Source organism: Poromitra crassiceps (assembly GCF_964638095.1).
Source record: "Poromitra crassiceps genome assembly, chromosome: 5".
In the NCBI taxonomy this organism is placed as follows: Eukaryota; Metazoa; Chordata; class Actinopteri; order Beryciformes; family Melamphaidae; genus Poromitra; species Poromitra crassiceps.
The window spans coordinates 50,889,983-50,909,326 of NC_139642.1; the positions used below are offsets into that span (position 1 = coordinate 50,889,983).

Consider the following 19,344-nt stretch of genomic DNA (forward strand, 5'->3'; position numbering starts at 1 on the left):
AGAAGCTGAAATTCAGCTCTTAGTATTGGTGGTATAATATAGGCAAAGTATGAAATGAAGCAGGCAGGCTTAACCCTGGCCTCATAGTATTAGTAAACACATACTTGGCTCAGATGGAAGAGAGGACGGACTGAAGCCTGGACCAGCAGTGAAAAGTACGCCTGTGTTTACTTACAAGTATGTGATTGATGGAAGTGTCAACGGCATTTGATTCATGAATAAACACATGAAAAGATGAAGATGAAACCTGGTTGGAGGGGGGTTATATATATATATATATATATATATATATATATATATATATATAGAGAGAGAGAGAGAGAGAGAGAGAGAGATAATAGGTGTATATATATAGATATATATATATATATATCTATATATATGTGTGTGTGTGTGTGTGTGTGTGTGTGTGTGTGTGTGTGTGTGTGTGTGGTGACACAGAAAAACCAGCATGTTAGCCAGCAGTTAGTCATACCAGCCAGACTGATGACAAACCAACATTCTATGAATAATTTTCTGAAATGTGTCAGCTGTTGCTACAGAATTCCCCCTTCAGACCGTTTTAATGGGGGGAAAAAACCTTATAGCTGTCCAGTGTGATTATTTTAAAGCTTTATGAAAAATCCATTTAATTAAACACACACACACACACACACACACACACACACACACACACACACACACACACACACACACACACACACACACACACACACACACACACACGTTCACTTGAGGAGGCTACTCTAAATGGCTTCTCCATTATTGAATTTAGATGGGATAGCTGATCTCTGCCCAGACGCTAATGGCATTAGGCGCTTCCTGCTTCTATAAACACACCACAGTCAAGCCTGATAGAACAAAACAGAAAAGTGCTAATATCAAAGTGAGAGACAGAAAAATAGCCAGAGATAACTGTACAGATCAGGTTTAATTTCCTGACAGAAACCACAGAGATAGTGATGGAAATTGACACAATAAAATCCCTCTATAAAAACTAAAAAGATATTTGAGGCACTCTTCTTTCACATTAAAGGAAGTGATGATCATATTTTGCCTTTGTAGGAGGTGATTTAAGGGATGATGTATCATCTACAGGTGGCTTTATTATTATTACTCATGGCCCAAAATGGCATGACATTTAGATTTGCTGCCAAACTATTTTTCAGCAGCTGTGCGGTTTCATCCCCATAACAGTTGAAACTGGAGTGAAATGGACTCTGTGTAACAGGCAGGACTCACAGCTCTGCCATGGATTGGCTCTGACCATCATGCATCTATCTATTCAGTGAAACATGGAAGCAATTAAGGTGATAAATTCACATAATGTGTGAAGATCACATTATGCATTCTCCACACCACAGTAAACATCTAAATCCCACTTGTCTGGGAGAGATGCCCTATTCACCCTGTTCTGATTAACTCCTTGTATCTGCCAGTGGGTTGTTTTCTACCCACTGACTCACAAATGCATATTATTGCACAGATTATGTTTCAGTTTTAAGCATCGCTTACATCAAAATGCAAATGAACACTTTGTGACTCACAGTCTGTGCCGCCCCTGCCTGCCCCTCAGTTTTAGACCATGCCGTGCGTGCCATAGCCTAAGTGTGACAGTTTTATAGAGAATTTCATGAAAGCATCATTAACATAATGTAATCAGCAAGGAAAATCTCATTTATGTGAAATAAGGCGTTAGCTCCCTGTTGCTCTCAGTTTAAAAAAAACAAATAGGACAGTTAATACGTTACATTTAGGAAAACTGCAGCCATGGATAATGTGGTTTTTTGGCAATAAGGAGAGAATTTGGCAATCTTCATTCCTAGTCGAACTGTGTGTGCAAATTGAAGTCAAACTAATTCAACAACTTCAGAGGGGACAGTCAAGTGATTTCATCCATCTCTTGAGCTCATTGAACCATGAAATAGGAAGGGGGATGCAAAAAGCATATTTGAAATAAGAATTGTATTATATTTTAAGTCAAGGGGTTAAGTTAAGTTAATCTCAATTGTGTCACAGTGGGAGCCAATTTATACAAAATGTTACAAACTGCTGTTTTTCCACTTGCAGGTGCAATTTCTTTGAATGGGCTGCAACCAAGAAACTGGCAAACAAATCTGGAGCAACAATGATGAACTCAACGAACTCAACTATGTGTGTGCATATTGAGAAGAGCTACATCAGCGACCTAATGATGGGCGTGTACATCCTGGCTTTCATCTTTGGTTTGATCTTCAATGCCCTGACTCTGGGCCCCATCTTGAATCAAGTGCGGAGCCAAAATGTTCTGGCCATATTCCTCCTCAATCTGTCCATCTCCGACCTCATCTTCATCTTCACCATACCCCTTTGGATCAACTACTACCAACAGGACCACAAGTGGAAGCTCGGCAGTGCCTCCTGCAGCGTAGTCGGCTTCATCTACTACAGCAACATGTACGTCAGCATCTTCCTGCTCTGCTGCATCTCAGTGGACCGCTGCGTGGTGGTCACCTTCCCCCTCCGCTCCAAGACCCACCGCACCTCCCGCTACGCCTGGGTGCAGTGCCTCTCTGTCTGGGTTGTGGTGGTGGTGTTGCACGTGGTGTTGCTGGTCAAAGACAATCTTGTGGATGTCCATGACGAGAACAATGGCACTGACCGTTGTTATGAGACCTACCCCATGCCGGGGCCCGTCGCCTTATTCAACCTGCTGAGAGTGGGCTTTGGATTCCTGCTGCCCCTGTTGGTGCTGGCGGTGAGCTACTGGAAGGTACTGGCCACTGTGGGCCAGAGCCCCGGCCTGACCGCCCAGGCCAAGAGGAAGGTCCGCCTGCTCTCCTTCGGGGTGATCGGTATCTTCTCGTTCTGCTTTGCCCCCTACCACATCCTCCTGCTGGCACGCTCGCTCGCCTTCTACCTCAGCAAGGACACCACTGGTGGTGGGAGTTACTGCCAATTTGAAACCACCATGCGCTTCTACTTTTCCTGCACGCTGGCTCTGTCCAGTCTGAACTGTGTGGTGGATCCTGTGCTGTACGCGCTGGTCAGCAACGGGATGCGAGAGGAGGTGAAACTGTGTTGCAGGAGACGTCAAAGGACACAGACAGAGCAGGGCTGTCCTCTGACCACGGACCCTAATAGACATTTAATATGAAGGGGAAGCTGTATGAGTGTGAACGTCTGTGCATGTGTGTGAGTGTGTTTATCGAGGGCTTGGAACCAAAGGGGCGTACAGTACAGTAAGTGCGTTATAGTAGATTTGACACTGGAGAGCAAAAACAATTTTGATCAGCTGCCCGCCTGCCGTTACCACATAGCCTACTAAGCACAATATTTGATCAGATTGAGCATTACTATGAAAACAATACTTAATTATCTTTGTTTACCTTTTTTTTTAATGGCAAAAGAGTGAAATACACCTTTTTGGCACAAAGTAACATTGTCTGTACAGTATATGGGCATATGTTAAAGGTCCCAATTCGTGCAGCTGTAACCTCTTAAAAACGTGTGTCTCTGTTCCATAAAACATGATTCTGGATTAATTTGTCGAAAATATAGCAACCCCGTTTGTTGTGACGGAGTTGTCCCTTCCTCATCTCGTTGCGTCCCAAGAATGGTCTGTTTCTATAATATATTCAGAACTAACAGTTCCCATTGGCCGCTGAGGGAGAGCCCGCCCCAGGCTCCCAGCGGCCAATCAGATTAGCGTCTGTGGACCAGCACGCTTCGTTGTGTCCACAACTAACGCTATCGCTAACTTAACGTTGCTACGCTAAAGAGGACATCTCAAAATGCCTAGACTTACCGAATGCACCTCCGCAGGTGCTGGATCACGTACAGTTGGCGTCGCTCCAGCTACAAGTGTTAATTTTGTGGCTATAGACAAAATGGTGCAGATAGCTTGTGTGAGAGAGACCCGCGCAGTATGCTTGAGGACCATCGTGACGTCCCGATACCCCGTCTGGGGGAACAGAGCGTTTGGGGGTGTGGCTTGAAGGAGACTGCAGGGGGAAACTGGATAGGGACAAATCCAACTGTGGCAGTTCTGAGCTTGTGACCACTCATTACAGGGAGGGATAACTTGTTGAGTTGAGTTGAGTTGTTGAGTTCACTTTATTGTCCCCTAGGGGAAATTGATTTTGCAGCAAGATAAAATACAAAACAAAGTACAACAAAGACAACAAGAGAGCATGACAAACGGCAAACAGCAAACAAGTAAACAAGGAGTTCGAGCACACAACGTCATTTTCAAACCCATACCGCAGAGCAAACACAAGTGTAGATACAGTGCAAAAAATAATGTGCAAATATGCGAGTGTCCGAAAGGAGTGCAGTGGGGAGCTAGTTGCTGTTAAGCTTGTTAATGGCGCTAGGGACGAAAGAGGTGTGGAACCTCTTTGTGCGCCTGGCAGGCGCTCTGAAACGCCGACCAGAAGGTAAGAGCTCGAACTCACTTTGTAGTGGGTGGTTCTGGCAGTCCAGAATGGCGTGTGCCTTTCTGAGGACATGTAGAGAATAGATCTCTGAGAGCTTGGTCTGGTTGGTCCCAGAGATCTTGCTCGATATTTTGACAAGACTATTAAGTCTGTTTGTGTTTGACAAATTTAAGTTGCCGAACCAAGCGATAAAACAAAAGGTTAAAACGGACTGAATGAAGCTCTTGTAAAATAGAGTCATCATCTCAGTAGAAACACTAAAAGAATTCATTTTTCTCAAAAAGAAAAGGCGCTGTTGGACCTTATTGAAGGTAGCGTTAACATGGGACTCGAAACACAGTCTGTTATCGATAACAATACCCAGATATTTATAGTTATCTACTATGTCAATGTCAGCACCTTTGATCACAGTAGATGATGAGCTGGGTGGTGATTTTCTAAAGTCAATGATCATGTCCTTAGTTTTGGACACATTTAACTGGAGGAAAGATTGATCACACCAAGTAACAAAATCATCTACAACCGGCCCATGGTCCTGTTTCTCCCCTTCTAAAAGGCTGACAATGACAGAATCGTCGGCATACTTTAAAATGTATCTGTTCACATAGTTACTACAACAATCATTAGTGTACAGAATAAAAAGGAGATCGGAGAGACAGCAACCTTGAGGAGAACCGGTGGAAGAGAAAAGCAGGTTGGAAAGAGCACCATTAACTCTTACACACTGTGGTCTATTCGTTAGGAAATCTATGATCCAACCAATCAGGTTTGGATCAAGATTAAAGTTCTTGAGGAGAACTTTAACAGCAGTATATATGCATTTATATGTGCAAGTAAAAACAGCTTTTGCACGGAATGGGACCTTTAAGTAAACAATTGTAAAACACGTTCATTTTAATACAAATATAGCAGTAGGGTGGGTCATTCCGTTACCATAGGAAAAAATATTGCATCCTCTGTGGGACACATTCAAAGACCTGTAAAACTCCTCATAACACTGCGGGCTACCAGCAGTCTTACTATCAGAGCTCATCTTGACCAGTTATTTCATGGTAATATTAACGTTATTTACATTAATCTAATATTGACCTAAATATTCATTAGGATATTAATAGGACTGCGCCCATAGGTCACTTGCTCCTATGACATCACTGATGACCACTGCATGTCGCGGCCTCGCCTGCTCTATGACATCATAATTAGGGCAATCACCTAATTAAGAAATCCGGCTCCGTCAGGTCACCCCTCGTTGCATTCGGCGAGGGCTTTGACGCAGAAGTATATTTAGGCCTTAAGCCCTCGATATGTGAGTGAGTGAGTGTATTATGTACACGCCCTCATCAACCCTTCATCTAGACAATCAGGCGTCTTTTGAGAGGGCCAGACTGCTGTCTTTCTGCGTTTATCTTCTCATGTCCTGCACACTGAAGATGAGGGGGTTGTATAACATGCATCAGAGCTCTTTAATTGGATTGTTGGCAGGTTCATGCTCTCCTGTTGATGGGTTGCTCGATGGCAGCCTCTTCTGGTTCTGGTTGGACACTGCTGGAATTGAAGAGCTCTTGTGTGTTCCCTCAGATATGAGGATATTGTGATTGTGATTATGTGCATGGCTAATTGTGTATTTTGCATGTCCATGTTTTTGTGAAACGTGTTGAATTTAAATCCAAATAAACCAATGGTTTGAACAGTTCTGATTTTTTGGTTGCTGTTGAATTCACGCAGAAAATCTCCGGGGATTTTAATAATAATAATAGATCGGACTTATATACCACTTCTCTAAACACTCAAAGACGCTTTACATGAAAACAATTAACCATTTAACAAACATACACAGATACAGAACAGATAAAGAGGTTACAGTGTGAAGGAGGATGGTGGAGGTGGAAGTCAGATACTGTAGGCTTTCTTGAAAAGGTGGGATTTGAGTTGGTTTTTGAAAGAAGTGAGTGTGTCAGAATTTCGGATGTTAAGGGGCAGGGAATTCCAGAGGGTTGGGGCAGCGATGGCAAATGCTCTGTCCCCCAAGGTGTGATGCGGGTGAGAAGGTTGGCATCAGCGGCGATGGAGGAGATCTGTCAGGTATGGGGGAGGGGGGGGGGGGGGGCGAGATTATTGAGAGCTTTGTAAGTGATGAGGAGGATTTTTAAATGGATCCGGTGCTGTATTGGAAGCCAGTGGAGGTTTTTACATCTTGTAATATGACATGTTAAACGTTTCCAGAGAAACAGGGGAACTGGGGGATTATAAGGCCATACATTAATTCAAGCACTTCACTATGCCTGGTGTGGGCACAGGTTGCATTCATGAGACAGACAGCAGTGGTGTGTGTGTGTGTGTGTGTGTGTGTGTGTGTGTGTGTGTGTGTGTGTGTGTGTGTGTGTGTGTGTGTGTGTGTGTGTGTGTGTGTGTGTGTGTGTGTGTGTGTGTGTGTGTGTTGTGTTTATGTAAGTGAAAGCATTTAGGTCTCCTGTTGTTGCTTTGTTGGATGTTTGGTCCCTTATTCATACAGTGGCTCTCTCAGGCAATAGTGCTCCTTGCTGTGCACATCAATATGCCACCAGCAGAGTGCTAGAGTACCAGTATTACATGTAACCCTGAGGTTGTCAAGGTTCATCCATCCAGTCTTTCATCATAAGATGTTTATAATGCTGACCCTGGCTCAGAGATTTCTTATATTCACATGTACTCTCAAGAGAAGCCAGGAATCTTTGTTTAGGAGAGAGGCAGAGAGAAAAAATAGAGACAAATTAGCAAAAGAAATCACTGTAAAATATTTCTGTAAAATATTTTCTTAAGGTTGTCTTTGAGGGCGTGAGGGGAACTATTTTTTCTCACTGGATTAGACCTCACATAATTACAACTATGCCTTAGGCAGTTTAAAGCAGCATTCTTTGAGAAAGTCTGACTTCATATTTTTGCATGTTTTAAATTGCAGTCACGTTCAAGATGAAAATGACTTCAGGCTACATTCCACCATGCATGGTATTAGGACTTCGATATTGAGCCATTCTATCCAGATTGAACTTTTAATGAGGTCTCTTGGGCAGCAGGCAGACTTATTGATGAGTTGGTCTGACTCAGACACAACATGTGGGATTGGTCTGAATGCATTAATAAATTGAGCTATTCTTAGAATAAGTGTTCTTTTAGTGTTGATAGATAAGGCATAATAAACTATTTCTCATTTCCTCTACAATGAGCAAACAATGCGCAAACAATGCTAATCAGTTAATATTCCTGCTGAATACAATACATCCCTGCTGCTCTCTGTTCAATGACACAGCAAGAGATCTTAACAATTAGAGCCAAGCACTTAGCCAACATTTCTGAATGCAAAACACACATTTAAAGTCGAGGTGAACCGGAACGGAATGCACTAGCACGAGCATCAGAGACTGAAAACAAATTGAGAGGCGGACCATATACGGTGTCGATGATTTGATTTGACAATTCTGTCGACCAGTTACATTTCTTTGCATTCTTAGATTATTGTTTTTGTTTTTTGTTCATGTTTCATACAATTGGCCAAGTTAGTAGTTAGTTTATGGGATAGGAATTCTGCCAGATGACAGGCAGTAGGCGCCATTTTCTACTTCATTTGGAAGAGAAAATTATCCTGAAATGAAGATTTGATTGACAGCTGTCATGTCATGATATGATTGGTTGAAATGGGGTAGAAATTTGATAGTACTACTAGGTGACGTCAGCAAACTGTAGATTACTGTTATCAATGAAATCTTGAAAAATGAACTTTTGATGTGAAAAAGTATGAAAAACTAAAGAAATTTGATTTTTGTGTTTTTTTTGCATACATTATTAAATAGGTGCACTGCATACCCAGGTATTTGAACTAAAAGAAAAGAAAAGTCATTTTTGGGTTCAGCTCGACTTTAATAATTAATTAGCAACACAAGCGCCATAGATTGTAACTTTCATTATGCAAATGCATGCAGGGAATTTTATAAATATAAATAACTAGAAATACAAAAACACAATATATACAGTGTTGTATATGTGTATATGTATATATATAAAAGAAAGTTACTAGTCCACATCCAAAGGGAGGTGCAGGTCACAGCAAGATAAATCCAAGGAACTAAATAAAACAGCAGCTAGCCAGGAACAAGTCCATAATGTAGACTGCACTGCACACTCCAAAGATGATGACCAAAATTAGTCAAAAAGACTTGATTTATTGAGAACACGTTTCGCAGACATGCTTCATCAGGTTCATTCACAAAGTGGAGATCACAAACACCTTTGTAGCAGGCCATGTGACAGAAGGGCCCGCCCCTCAATGAACAGCTCAATCAATCAATTAACATTATAAGAAAAGAACAAGAACAAGAACGCATATGCCAGTAGGCTGAAAACATTAAGATGACAATTCATGTCTACATAAAACATAGCTATATTTTATACGTATATAGATCCACATGTGAGAGGATAAAAATATATAGGCTATGATCTGAGACATATAAGTCCCCAGTCAGCTGAGTAAATTATTATTATGTTACTCAGCTGACTGGGGACTTATATGTCTCAGATCATAGCCATAGAGGATATTTTTATCCTCTCACATGTGGATCTACTGTATATGTATAAAATATAGCTATGTTTTATGTAGACATGAATTGTCACATCTTAATGTTTTCAGCCTACTGGCATATGCATTTTTGTTCTTTTCTTATAATGTTAATTGATTGATTGAGCTGTTCATTGAGGGGCGGGCCGTTCTGTCACATGGCCTGCTACAAAGGTGTTTGTGATCTCCACTTTGTGAATGAACCTGATGAAGCATGTCTGCGAAACGTGTTCTCAATAAATCAAGTCTTTTGGACAAATTTTGGTCATCATCTTTGGAGTGTGCTGTCTACATTTTGGACTTGTTCCTGACTGGCTGCTGTTTTATTTAGTTCCTTTTATATATATATATATATATATATATATATATATATATACACAATGAAACCACTGTCTCTGCCAATAAGATGGGACAATGCATTCTCATTCCCATCTCGTCCTACGTTGACTATTTGTCAAAGGCATCGCTCTGACGATGCTAAACGTACCCCTCCAAGGCATATTCTGACGTACCGGCTCCAGCACTGACACCGGCACCCCCCGTCTTTCTCACTGGCCCCGGTGGGCCGCATCCTAACGCCGGGTGAAGCCCAGCGTTGGAAGTGCTGGGCTTCCTATCCCCCGGGAAGCCGCAGGCCGGTCCCCACCACCGCCTTCCATTCACCTCCCGTTTCTAAACCTGACCCATATCCAAACCCTAACCCCAACCAAGTGGCTTTCCTTGCCTAACCCCAACCGTCAGTACAGGTACCTTTCAGGTCGGCGATAATGACAAGTCCCAAGATGCTCTCAGAAAGCGCATCAGGGCACTAATCTAATTGGGTAGAGTTGAATCCTGTCTCAAGGAAGGTTCACTTCGGGAAAAAAGGGCAGTGCAGCCTCGCTTCTCAGAAACAGACAAAGTAATCTGATTGTTGTTCAACTTAAAAGGTGATGGTTGGCAACAACAGCATAGGCTGGCAGGCTTAGGCTTATTGGCTTGCACTGAGTTTCATTAGATCTGAGCAGTTTTGTCAAACTTTATATTGATGAATAAGTTTGATGGCAGTGCAGCCTGCACTATAATACTTTTATCATGTGCAATATGCTATGATCAAACAAACAAACAAATCAATCAATCAATCAATCAGTTAATCAATCAATCAATCAATCAATCAATCAATAATTTAATTAACAAATTAATAAATACATACATTTTGCCCACTCAAAAATAAAGATAAACACAACAAAATATTACCTTCATCACAAGTAGCAATCAAAAGTGTAGCACGTCAAGTCTTCTGAGTTAAAATGTTACTTAGAATATGTCAGGGTTACGTCTCTGGTGACTCTTTTAATAGAGGTTTCCCTAAATGATTGACTTGATTTCCATTAACCACACTCAATGGGACATTTAGGCTAGGAAATTAGCGGTGATTGACACATTATGTACATTGGTGGCAGAGTGGTGGTTTTCGGTTGCTTTACTTGCTCATGCTCGTATACTGGGAAAACATCATTTGGTCTACTAGATTATATTTTACTAACAGGAGATTGAAGGCAACATATTAGCTGCAGGTTGCTGAAATTTCTGTAATACATAATCTTATTTATCCATATCCACATTTAAGTACACACACTTGTATGCACAAACATACATACACACATGACACACAAAGGTAATAAAGCAGCCTAAATAATGAAAAGATTAATATGGAGATCGCATTGTGTCTTGGCAGCTCCTCTAGTTGTTCTGTAATGCATGGGCAGTGAGAAGAGTTCAAAGTAAGGTCAACTCCCTCGAGTCGACATTCACTACATTACTGCACGCCAGCTCTGATTCCAGCTTCAGTCCAGCCATCAGCACCAATCATGTCAGCAGCTACTCAGTCATCAGCGCCAGGTCACGGTACTGTTTATGGCCTTGGCCCTGTTTAAAGTGCAAGATCTGCTCAGCATCTGCTCCAGAAGCTCTGCCGACATCCAAGACAAACACAGGGATCCAGAGGGATGACTTCATCTTCCCCATCACGCTAAACTACACCGTGGTCTGGATTCGGCCGCTTCACTTTTTCTTCATTAGTGGCCTTATTTAGTGCTGCCTCTGGTGAAACTGCACAAAACAGGTCCAAATGCCTTGATGCCCAACCTCAGCTGCCAGAGGAAGATGGGGAAATGTGAAATGTGTCCTAAAATGGGTGTTGGCCATCAGCATCAGTGTTGTGGGTGCAGGTTTTGGCTTGTGCACCATCTGTTGGTGGAGACAGGCATAGCGGGGGATCGGCCTCGGATGTCCTCCTCTCCACCGCCTCCTGCTGACCAGTGCGGCAAGGACAGATGTAGCCTTTCAGGTGAAGGCGGACCTTGCTGTGCAGTGAGGCGTAGATGAAAGGGTTGTAACAGGCAGAGCTCATAGCCACCAAGTGGCAGCAGACTTGTAAGACGTTTACGTAGCGCTTCCCTATGATGTTGAAGTCTGGGTCCAGGTCCAGCAACAGGTTCAGCACCTACACACCCACATGGGAATACTTGTAATTGCATACAATATGTAATACAGTCTTGACAATACATGCCCCTTAAAACGATTCCAGAAAGGCACTTGTTTGTTTGTGGTTTGATGGGGTTCAAGGTTCAATGTTAGTGGTAATTTAACATTGAAAGTTTTATAATTGAAATATGCTTGCTGATAACCATGTCTATTCATCACTACTGCAAAAAAAGTGTCTTTCCCCATTAAAGGGATAGTTCAACTTTTTTTAAAGTCTATCCTTATTTGCTAGGAATGATGATGTTGATTGGTTGTACATACAGGAGCGTGACCCCACTGACCTTGTATTTGTTTCCCCCCAACTTTCCAGAGCTACTATGAGGAACAAGATGGATTGTGCTGAGAAAGAACCCTATCAATCAACATCATCATTGGGAAGTAGCAAATAGGGCTCGACTTGAAAAAATGTGGATTATCCCTTTAATATGATGATGAAATCCTGATCAAATCCCACCCCTTAGCATCTGCATTACACGACGATGTGCAATTGTTTATGTGGTTAATGATGTCTATAATTAAATCATTCCAGTGAAGACTTTACAGTCGTTCTCACGTCTCCAAACTTGATCTCCCTTCTTATCCTACCTCAAAACCATGGTCCCTCTCAATCAACACTGAATAGATTAGGTAAGCAGTAAGGAACGAGGTGTAACGGCAGGAAAGAAAGCAATTAGAAAATCAACCACATGCTGCATAAAATGAAAGTAAAAGCGGGTGTTTTACTCAAGTCTGATTGGATACTGTGCTGCAATTTTCACTAATTGATCCACCCATTTGCCTCCGCTGTCCCGCCTGGTGAAACCGCTTGCAGTGTGTCTTTACCATAAGGTACCAGCTATACAAATGGCTTGTACAGTAGTTTGGCTATATTTTCGAGTCCAACACCAGCTTTTTACGACCCACCTGCAGCGGCAGCCAGCAGAGAGCAAAGGCCAGCACAGAGGCCACCAGCAGAGAGAAGGTCTTCTTCCTCCTTTGGCTCCAGCGGTGCTGGCTGTGGCTCGTCTCCTCAGGCAGCGCGTGGCGTCTCAGGCTGACAGTGATGGCACAGTAGGACACGCTGACCGACAGCAGCGGGATCATGTAGGAGGCTATGAGAATAAAGCAGGAGTAGAGCAAGCGCAGATGGCCGCTATTTGGCCAGAATTCCTCGCACACCACCAGGTCAATGCCGGTGGGTCGGAAATCCAGGTAGCGCATGTGGAGCGACGGAGGGGCAGCCAGGCCCAGAGATACAAGCCACACACCCACAGCCACTGCCCCACAGCCCCACACTGAGATCCTCCTCCGTATAGGGTGAGCTGAGACAAGCAGGAAAACATAGATTTGACACAATAAGAAAGAATGCATTATGACGTAGCTATGTATAGTTATGAAAATAACTGGGCTTACAGAACCTTAGTCTCGGCTCCCAGACGTTTGGTGAGCTGCGCCACCAAACGTCTGGGAATTTCACTGTCAGAAACTGTCTCTCCGAGCCCGGCGAGAAAGGCCCGGCAGCAGACACGCCTACATTTATTATTAGAATTTTATTTGGTAGCGGCAATGCAATGTTCCATAGTTCCAATATAGAGCAAGACACCGATGTGCTGCAAAGAGAGTTTATACCCGTTGTTTATTTTACAATAATGTTTCCTACCCGGAAGTGGTCCGCTTGCTACTGTGAAGTCATCAGCAGGCTCTGTAACGTTAGCCTCGACTCTTGGAGGGAGTCGGGCTTATCGCTGGGGGAAAGACCTCTAGCCGCCGGGGCCGGATGAAACACGTCCTATTAACAGGTTATGTTTGTTTCTAAGTGATTAATATGTTTCTCCGCAAACGCGGCAATGTTTTGCGAGACACCGGTTCTGCATGAGCGTCACTGCCCCCAGAAAGCAGGCCCGCCCACAACACTCATGATTGGTTCTCCGATGCAAGGCTTCCAACAGCGCCACCTAATGTTATGCAAAGATTTAAATAGTAATATTCTCAGTCTTACAGGAGTGAAACGGATTAAGACTGAGGGCTGAGTCTAACAGAACCTAAACAAATAATGGCTGAGGTCCCGCTCCTACCTATGACGATGTAGCGGTCCACTGCGATGGCGGTGAGGGAAAGCACTGATGCAAACACCGTGGCACATTGCAGCAAGTAGACCAGGTGGCAGAGAGGCCGTCCAAACGCCCAGCCGCGGCGATCGAAGGCGTAAGACGCCGTCAGTGGCACGCAACTCAGACACATCAACAGGTCACCGGCCGCGAGGTTACCGATGAAAAAGTTGGTGGCATTGTGGAGCCTTTTGTCCGCCAAGATGCAGGCCAACAGGAAAGAGTTGCCAACACCAGCCACGGCCACTACGAGGCAGTAGAGAGGCAGGAAGAGTGGCTTGAAGCGCAGAAGAAGCTCCATGCCTGAAAACATGCCCAGGGGGTTGGTGCGGTTGAGCCCTTGACTTTCACTGCCTACTAGTTGTTCTCGTCCTGATTCAGGACTGGTGTTAGTGGGGCTGCTGAAGTCCTCATCCATGAAGATATCCATCTCTAAGATCTCTCAGGCACACCTCCCTATCATAAAAATAATAATCAAAAGAAAATATTATAAAAAATAAATAAAGACACAGCCAACATGATGGGGTCATGTATGCTACACAGTTGGCAGCCTCATAGGCGGTGTTCCAGTTGATGACTCTTTTTGCTATTACCATTTGTATAAATGATTCACATCTGATCAACTCTTTTAGTGGAAATACTGAATCAATCAATCAATCAATCAATCAATCAATCAATCAATTTTATATTTATATACGTACATGACATAAGATGGATGTGTAGAAGTTGTGTACTGTAACACATCAGTGGACTAGTTTTGAAGGACACGTTTGAAAAACTTCAATTCAATTCTAAAGCTGTTACTAACCTTTACTGCTTTAGCAGCACTCTCCTCATTAGGGCCATGCTCTCTCAGGGGCACTGCATTATTTAATCTCAAATGTCATACGTGGAGGCTATTATTATACAGCAGGGACATGTGTTCCGATCCAAGCTGGTCTCACACTGTCCACTTTATCTGACGCCTTGGAAGAAATCCACCTTTGCCTGGTAACGCTGTTGCCATGGCCTATAGTGGAAACCGTGCAGACCCAGGAGCTCATTTCTGAGGCATGATGGGACTTGAGAACCCTCAAAATGCAAAACAGGAAGGGGGACTTCAACTGTGCCAGATAACACTGACTCATAGTGACCACACAATATCAATATTGGATAACTCCAATCTCCTGAGACATTCAAAGTGAGCTGGCGGCAGAGGCTAGGCAAACATGAACCATAAATACCAGGTCACAGTTAATCATAAGCAGGGCTAACTGATCCAATTTAAGGTCACTCATCGTCTTCATTATTCAAAGTCCAGGTTGCACAAGATCTACCCTTCTGTCTCACCACTATGTGAAAGGTGTCGGGTGTCAGAGGGTACATTGTCCCATGTTTTTTGGATTTGTCCTTCACTGTCTGGATTCTGGGCCAAAATATTTGATTGGTACTCTAAGGCTTATAAAGCGACCCTTCAGCCGGAGGTGGAACTCGCCATCTTCGGCTGCTCAGAGTCCTCTCTGCTCGTCCTCCCTACGGCTATACAACAGTCTCTGACGCAGGGGACGACTATCGCCAAGAGACTCATTTTGAAGGAGTGGAAGTCCCCCTCTCCACCTTCTTTTCAGCTGTGGCTGACAGACATGGTCTCATTTATACATATGGAGAGACTTCGGTTCCTGAGGACCAATTCATGTAGGAAATTCACAATCATCTGGGACCCATTATTTTATAGACTACTTAAATGAGGTTAAGAATGACAAGTAACTTGCTCGGCTGACTTCTCATGGACCCCTTGCACGCACATTTCTTACAAGCACATGGGAACTTGATGCGGCTGGTAGCGCTATTTTTTTATATTAATGTTGATATATGTATGTTTTGTTTGTTTTTGTCTGAGCCTGTTTTTGCTTTCTATGTTCTGAAAATTATAAAATAAAATATGAAAAAAAAAATCATAAGCAGGTCTGATAAAATGACAGTTTGAATTTGCATTACGGGGGAGTTTGCATATTAATTTATTTTCTGTGTTTTTCTCTGCCTTATTTGCCACACAAGATGCTGATTTTTAGTACTGCGTTTTCGATCAATGGCAATGTTTAAAGTTTTCAGAGAGAAAATGTACTTAGTGGTATATAAGTGGTATATTGAACATACTGTATACTGGGTGCTGTTGAGATGAGAAGATTTCAAACTCAGTATACTGAACGTTCAATTTTATAGTGAGAACGTGTCTTTTTCTCTAGGGACAGAGTTATCGACTTGATGCTATTCTGATGGGAATGTACAGAATTCTCAGAAATGCAAAAATTTATGTATGTATGTACTGTATGTATGTATGTATGTATGTATGTGTGTGTGTGTGTGTGTGTGTGTGTGGGTTGTATTTGTATACATACTGTAATTTCATGATTCATTTATCAAATAAGCAAATAGGCCACACAAAACACAGCAAGTGTAAAATCTCTCTTATCAGCATTTGTTTGTGAATTGACAAACTGCAATTTTGTAACAGATTACAAAATATAACTACTTACTATAATTACTTACCATAATTAGGAATAACTATAATTAAACAACTACTGTAATATTCAACATTAATCCTTTCTACTTTTCTTTTATAAGAGATGGGAACATGCATGCATGCATGTCTGTCTGTGTATGGCTATGCAACAAATTGAAATAGGCTACATGCACAACTTTTTTACTTCCTGAAATTAGTACAGCTTCTTTATTTCCTGTCCTACACTATTGGATGAACTGATTAATCAGGTGTGCCTGATCATTGTTGTGACTGCAGCACACCTGACATTAATCAGTTCATCCAATAGTGATGACAGGAAATAAAGAAGCTGTACTAATTTCAGGAAGTAGTGGAGTTGTGCATGTAGCCCATTGAGTATCCTACCTGTGCTGATCTTTGAAATGTCTGATGGCTCCTCAGTTCTGCAAATCAGCTGCTTTTCTTGTCCATTCTTTGTCGTCTTTATTCACTTTTAATCATCTTCTTTCTAGGTACAGATTGAAAATGTGATATGGAGTCAGGCAGGTAGATGGCTTTCTCTCACTCAGCGGTGAGAGAGAGAGAGAGAGAGAGAGAGAGAGAGAGAGAGAGAGAGAGAGAGAGAGAGAGAGTGACAGACAGACAGATAAAGACAGGCAGAAAGAGAAGGACCCACATAACCTCTCTCCCTCAAATCATCTCCCTCTCCTTCTTTCTTTTTCATAAAGCCCTCCCACCCATTCTCCTTTCTTTTCTGGCATCAACACACATTCACACATTCACACACACACACACACACACACACACACACACACACACACACACACACACACACACACACACACACACACACGGAGACGAACACACCTTTGCATCCACTATCTGTCACATTCATATGCATATGCATCTGTGCTGCAACCTATTTTGGCTGTCTGGGGAGAAGGCAACCTATTATTTAGCTTTCAAAGCATTCATTGCCTTTGCACCTGAACATATGAAATATGCAGAGGGTAGAATGGAAAGATGTCAGAAATCCTTGCTGCTGTTTCCAGGGTGAGGAGGAGGAGGATGCAAACAACCACTTAAAAAGAGAGACACACAATCCAGAAACACAGGCTAAGAAACACACGCACGCACGGCACGCACACACACACACACACACACACACACACACACACACACACACACACACACACACACACACACACACACACACACACACACACACACACACACACACACACACACACACACACAATTAGCCATCAACCTCTTAGTGAGGGTGTGAATCTGTCTAGTCCAGACATGCAGCACCAGTGATAGCAGTTGCATGAATGCCATCAAGTCATGTTCAAACTGTGTCTTTCTCCTCTCGTTTTGTGCTGCGACCAGCAGCTCTGTAAGTCACTCTGTTGGGTCAGTTGGTCGGTCAGTCCACTAAAGGTTCTGGGCGGCAACCTTTGGGCAGTGGTTGTGTAGCCCCCAGCCAACAGCAGTGCGTGGGTGTGGTCGGGAGTCGGGACCAACCAACCAACTGCAGTAGCAACTGCGGTCAGGGGCAGGGGGGGCGTTTTCTGACTGTTTCATGGATTAATTGGGAGACCAATTAACAAAATGGACCACTCAATAGAATATACTGAGAGAGGGGGGGCGGTGGTATAAATTACTATTATTTAGGGGGGGGGGGGGGGGGGGATTCTGCCCAGACCACCGACCTTAGCCCTGCTCTACTCAGCCACTGTGCCACACAGCTGGCAACAGTGTTCACCTCCATCTTCAACACCTCCCTCTGTCAATGTACAGTCCCACAGTGCTTTAAATCATCCACCATCGTCCCCGTGCCCAAGTCCTCCAAGGCGAGCTGTCTGAATGATTTTAGACCTGTTGCACTCACTTCAGTAGCCATGAAGGCATTTGAGCACCTGGTTCTAGCACACCTCAAACCCCACACTGCATCTGTTAAAGACCCCTTCCAGTTTGCATACAGCACTAACCGATCTGTTGAAGATGCCATCAACCTAGCACTCCACCACACTCTACACCACCTAGATTCATCTAAAGGGCTCATTATACACGAGCAAGGCTCTGTGAGGTGGAGCTCCGCGAGTCACGTGCGGACCTCGCGCTGGGGCAGATGCTTTTATACTCAAAAGTGATCAGCCAAGTGAACAGCATGTTATTGTACAATGGTAATAGTGAGAACAGCCCGTGAAAAGTCGTAATGAAACGCTATTATGTGCAGTAGGCTACCGAGTGCGCTTTCACCTCTCAAACGACCGCACATCAGCACATGAATGAATCACCAAACTTGTTTTTACGAATAGCCGTTTCAGTTCTCAGCCCTGATAGCCTACTCTGTGCTGCTTTTAATCTCTCTCAATCATGCTCTCAACACAACACATTTACTTGGTGAAATGACTAAAAACGAACAGTTGCAAAAAAAAAAAAGTTTAGCCTACCACATGGGTCAAGAAATGTGGTGAAAACACAGCTCAGTGTTCAGGGCTCAGTGGCTCGAAAGCGGCCATGTTTGGAGAGAAGCCGTGCGGAGATCGCGCTGTGAGAAAAATCTTCAGGTACGCGGTGGGCGGCATACGGAGGTCGCGCCCAACACATTGACGTCATTTGACGCTTGCGGCCCTCGCTTCTCCCCCGCGCCCTTCACGGCACTGCGAGTATAAAGCGAGCTAACACTTATGTACGCATTAGGGGTGTCAAAAATAATCGATTATAAGATGCATCGCGATGCGGACGTGCACGATTCTGCATCGATTAACAAATATCAAAAATCGATTATTATTATTATTATTATTTTTTTTTTAATCAAATAAAATAGAATGTAAGTACATGCAGTTGTTTATTTTAATTATGGATCATAATACAATGCAATTCCAAATGCACTTTTATTTTAAAAGTAGCCACACAGTGAGAAAAAAGAAAGTGAGAAAAAATAAATCATGTATTGCGGAAAAAGTGATGCATCGATTTAAGATGCATCGCGATGCATCGTGATGCATCGTTTAATCGAATCAAATCGAATCGTTGACAGATGAATCGTAATCGAATCGAATCGTGAGGCCAGTGAAGATTCACAGCCCTAGTACGCATCCTGTTTATTTACTTCAGTTCAGCCTTCAACACCATTCACCCACTCAAACTGTACAATAAATTAATAGGCATGAACATTCACCCAGACTTATGCAACTGGATCCTCCACTTTCTGCTAAACAGAGAACAAAAGGT

At 43.1% G+C, this 19,344-nt stretch overlaps 3 protein-coding genes across 3 annotated transcripts in view; 2 read left to right on the forward strand and 1 right to left on the reverse strand.

Annotated features, from left to right (window-relative positions):
* gpr184 (G protein-coupled receptor 184) overlaps positions 1-6,083 on the forward strand; it is a 7,209-nt gene extending 1,126 nt beyond the window's left edge. The window contains exon 2 of the mRNA XM_083636916.1: positions 2,071-6,083. Within this exon, the coding sequence (XP_083493042.1) occupies positions 2,129-3,136 (1,008 nt within the window). The 5' untranslated portion in view covers positions 2,071-2,128 and the 3' untranslated portion in view covers positions 3,137-6,083. The remainder of the gene's footprint in view (positions 1-2,070) is intronic.
* slc1a5 (solute carrier family 1 member 5) overlaps positions 1-19,344 on the forward strand; it is a 402,415-nt gene that overhangs the window by 129,530 nt on the left and 253,541 nt on the right. The gene's annotated exons all lie outside the window — the stretch shown is intronic.
* LOC310776571 (prolactin-releasing peptide receptor) lies at positions 11,174-14,049 on the reverse strand (the record flags this gene model as incomplete). Its single annotated transcript, XM_083636750.1, has 3 exons — positions 11,174-11,491; positions 12,436-12,833; positions 13,587-14,049. The coding sequence occupies 3 exons, from the start codon at positions 14,047-14,049 to the stop codon at positions 11,174-11,176; spliced, it is 1,179 nt and encodes a 392-aa protein (XP_083492876.1).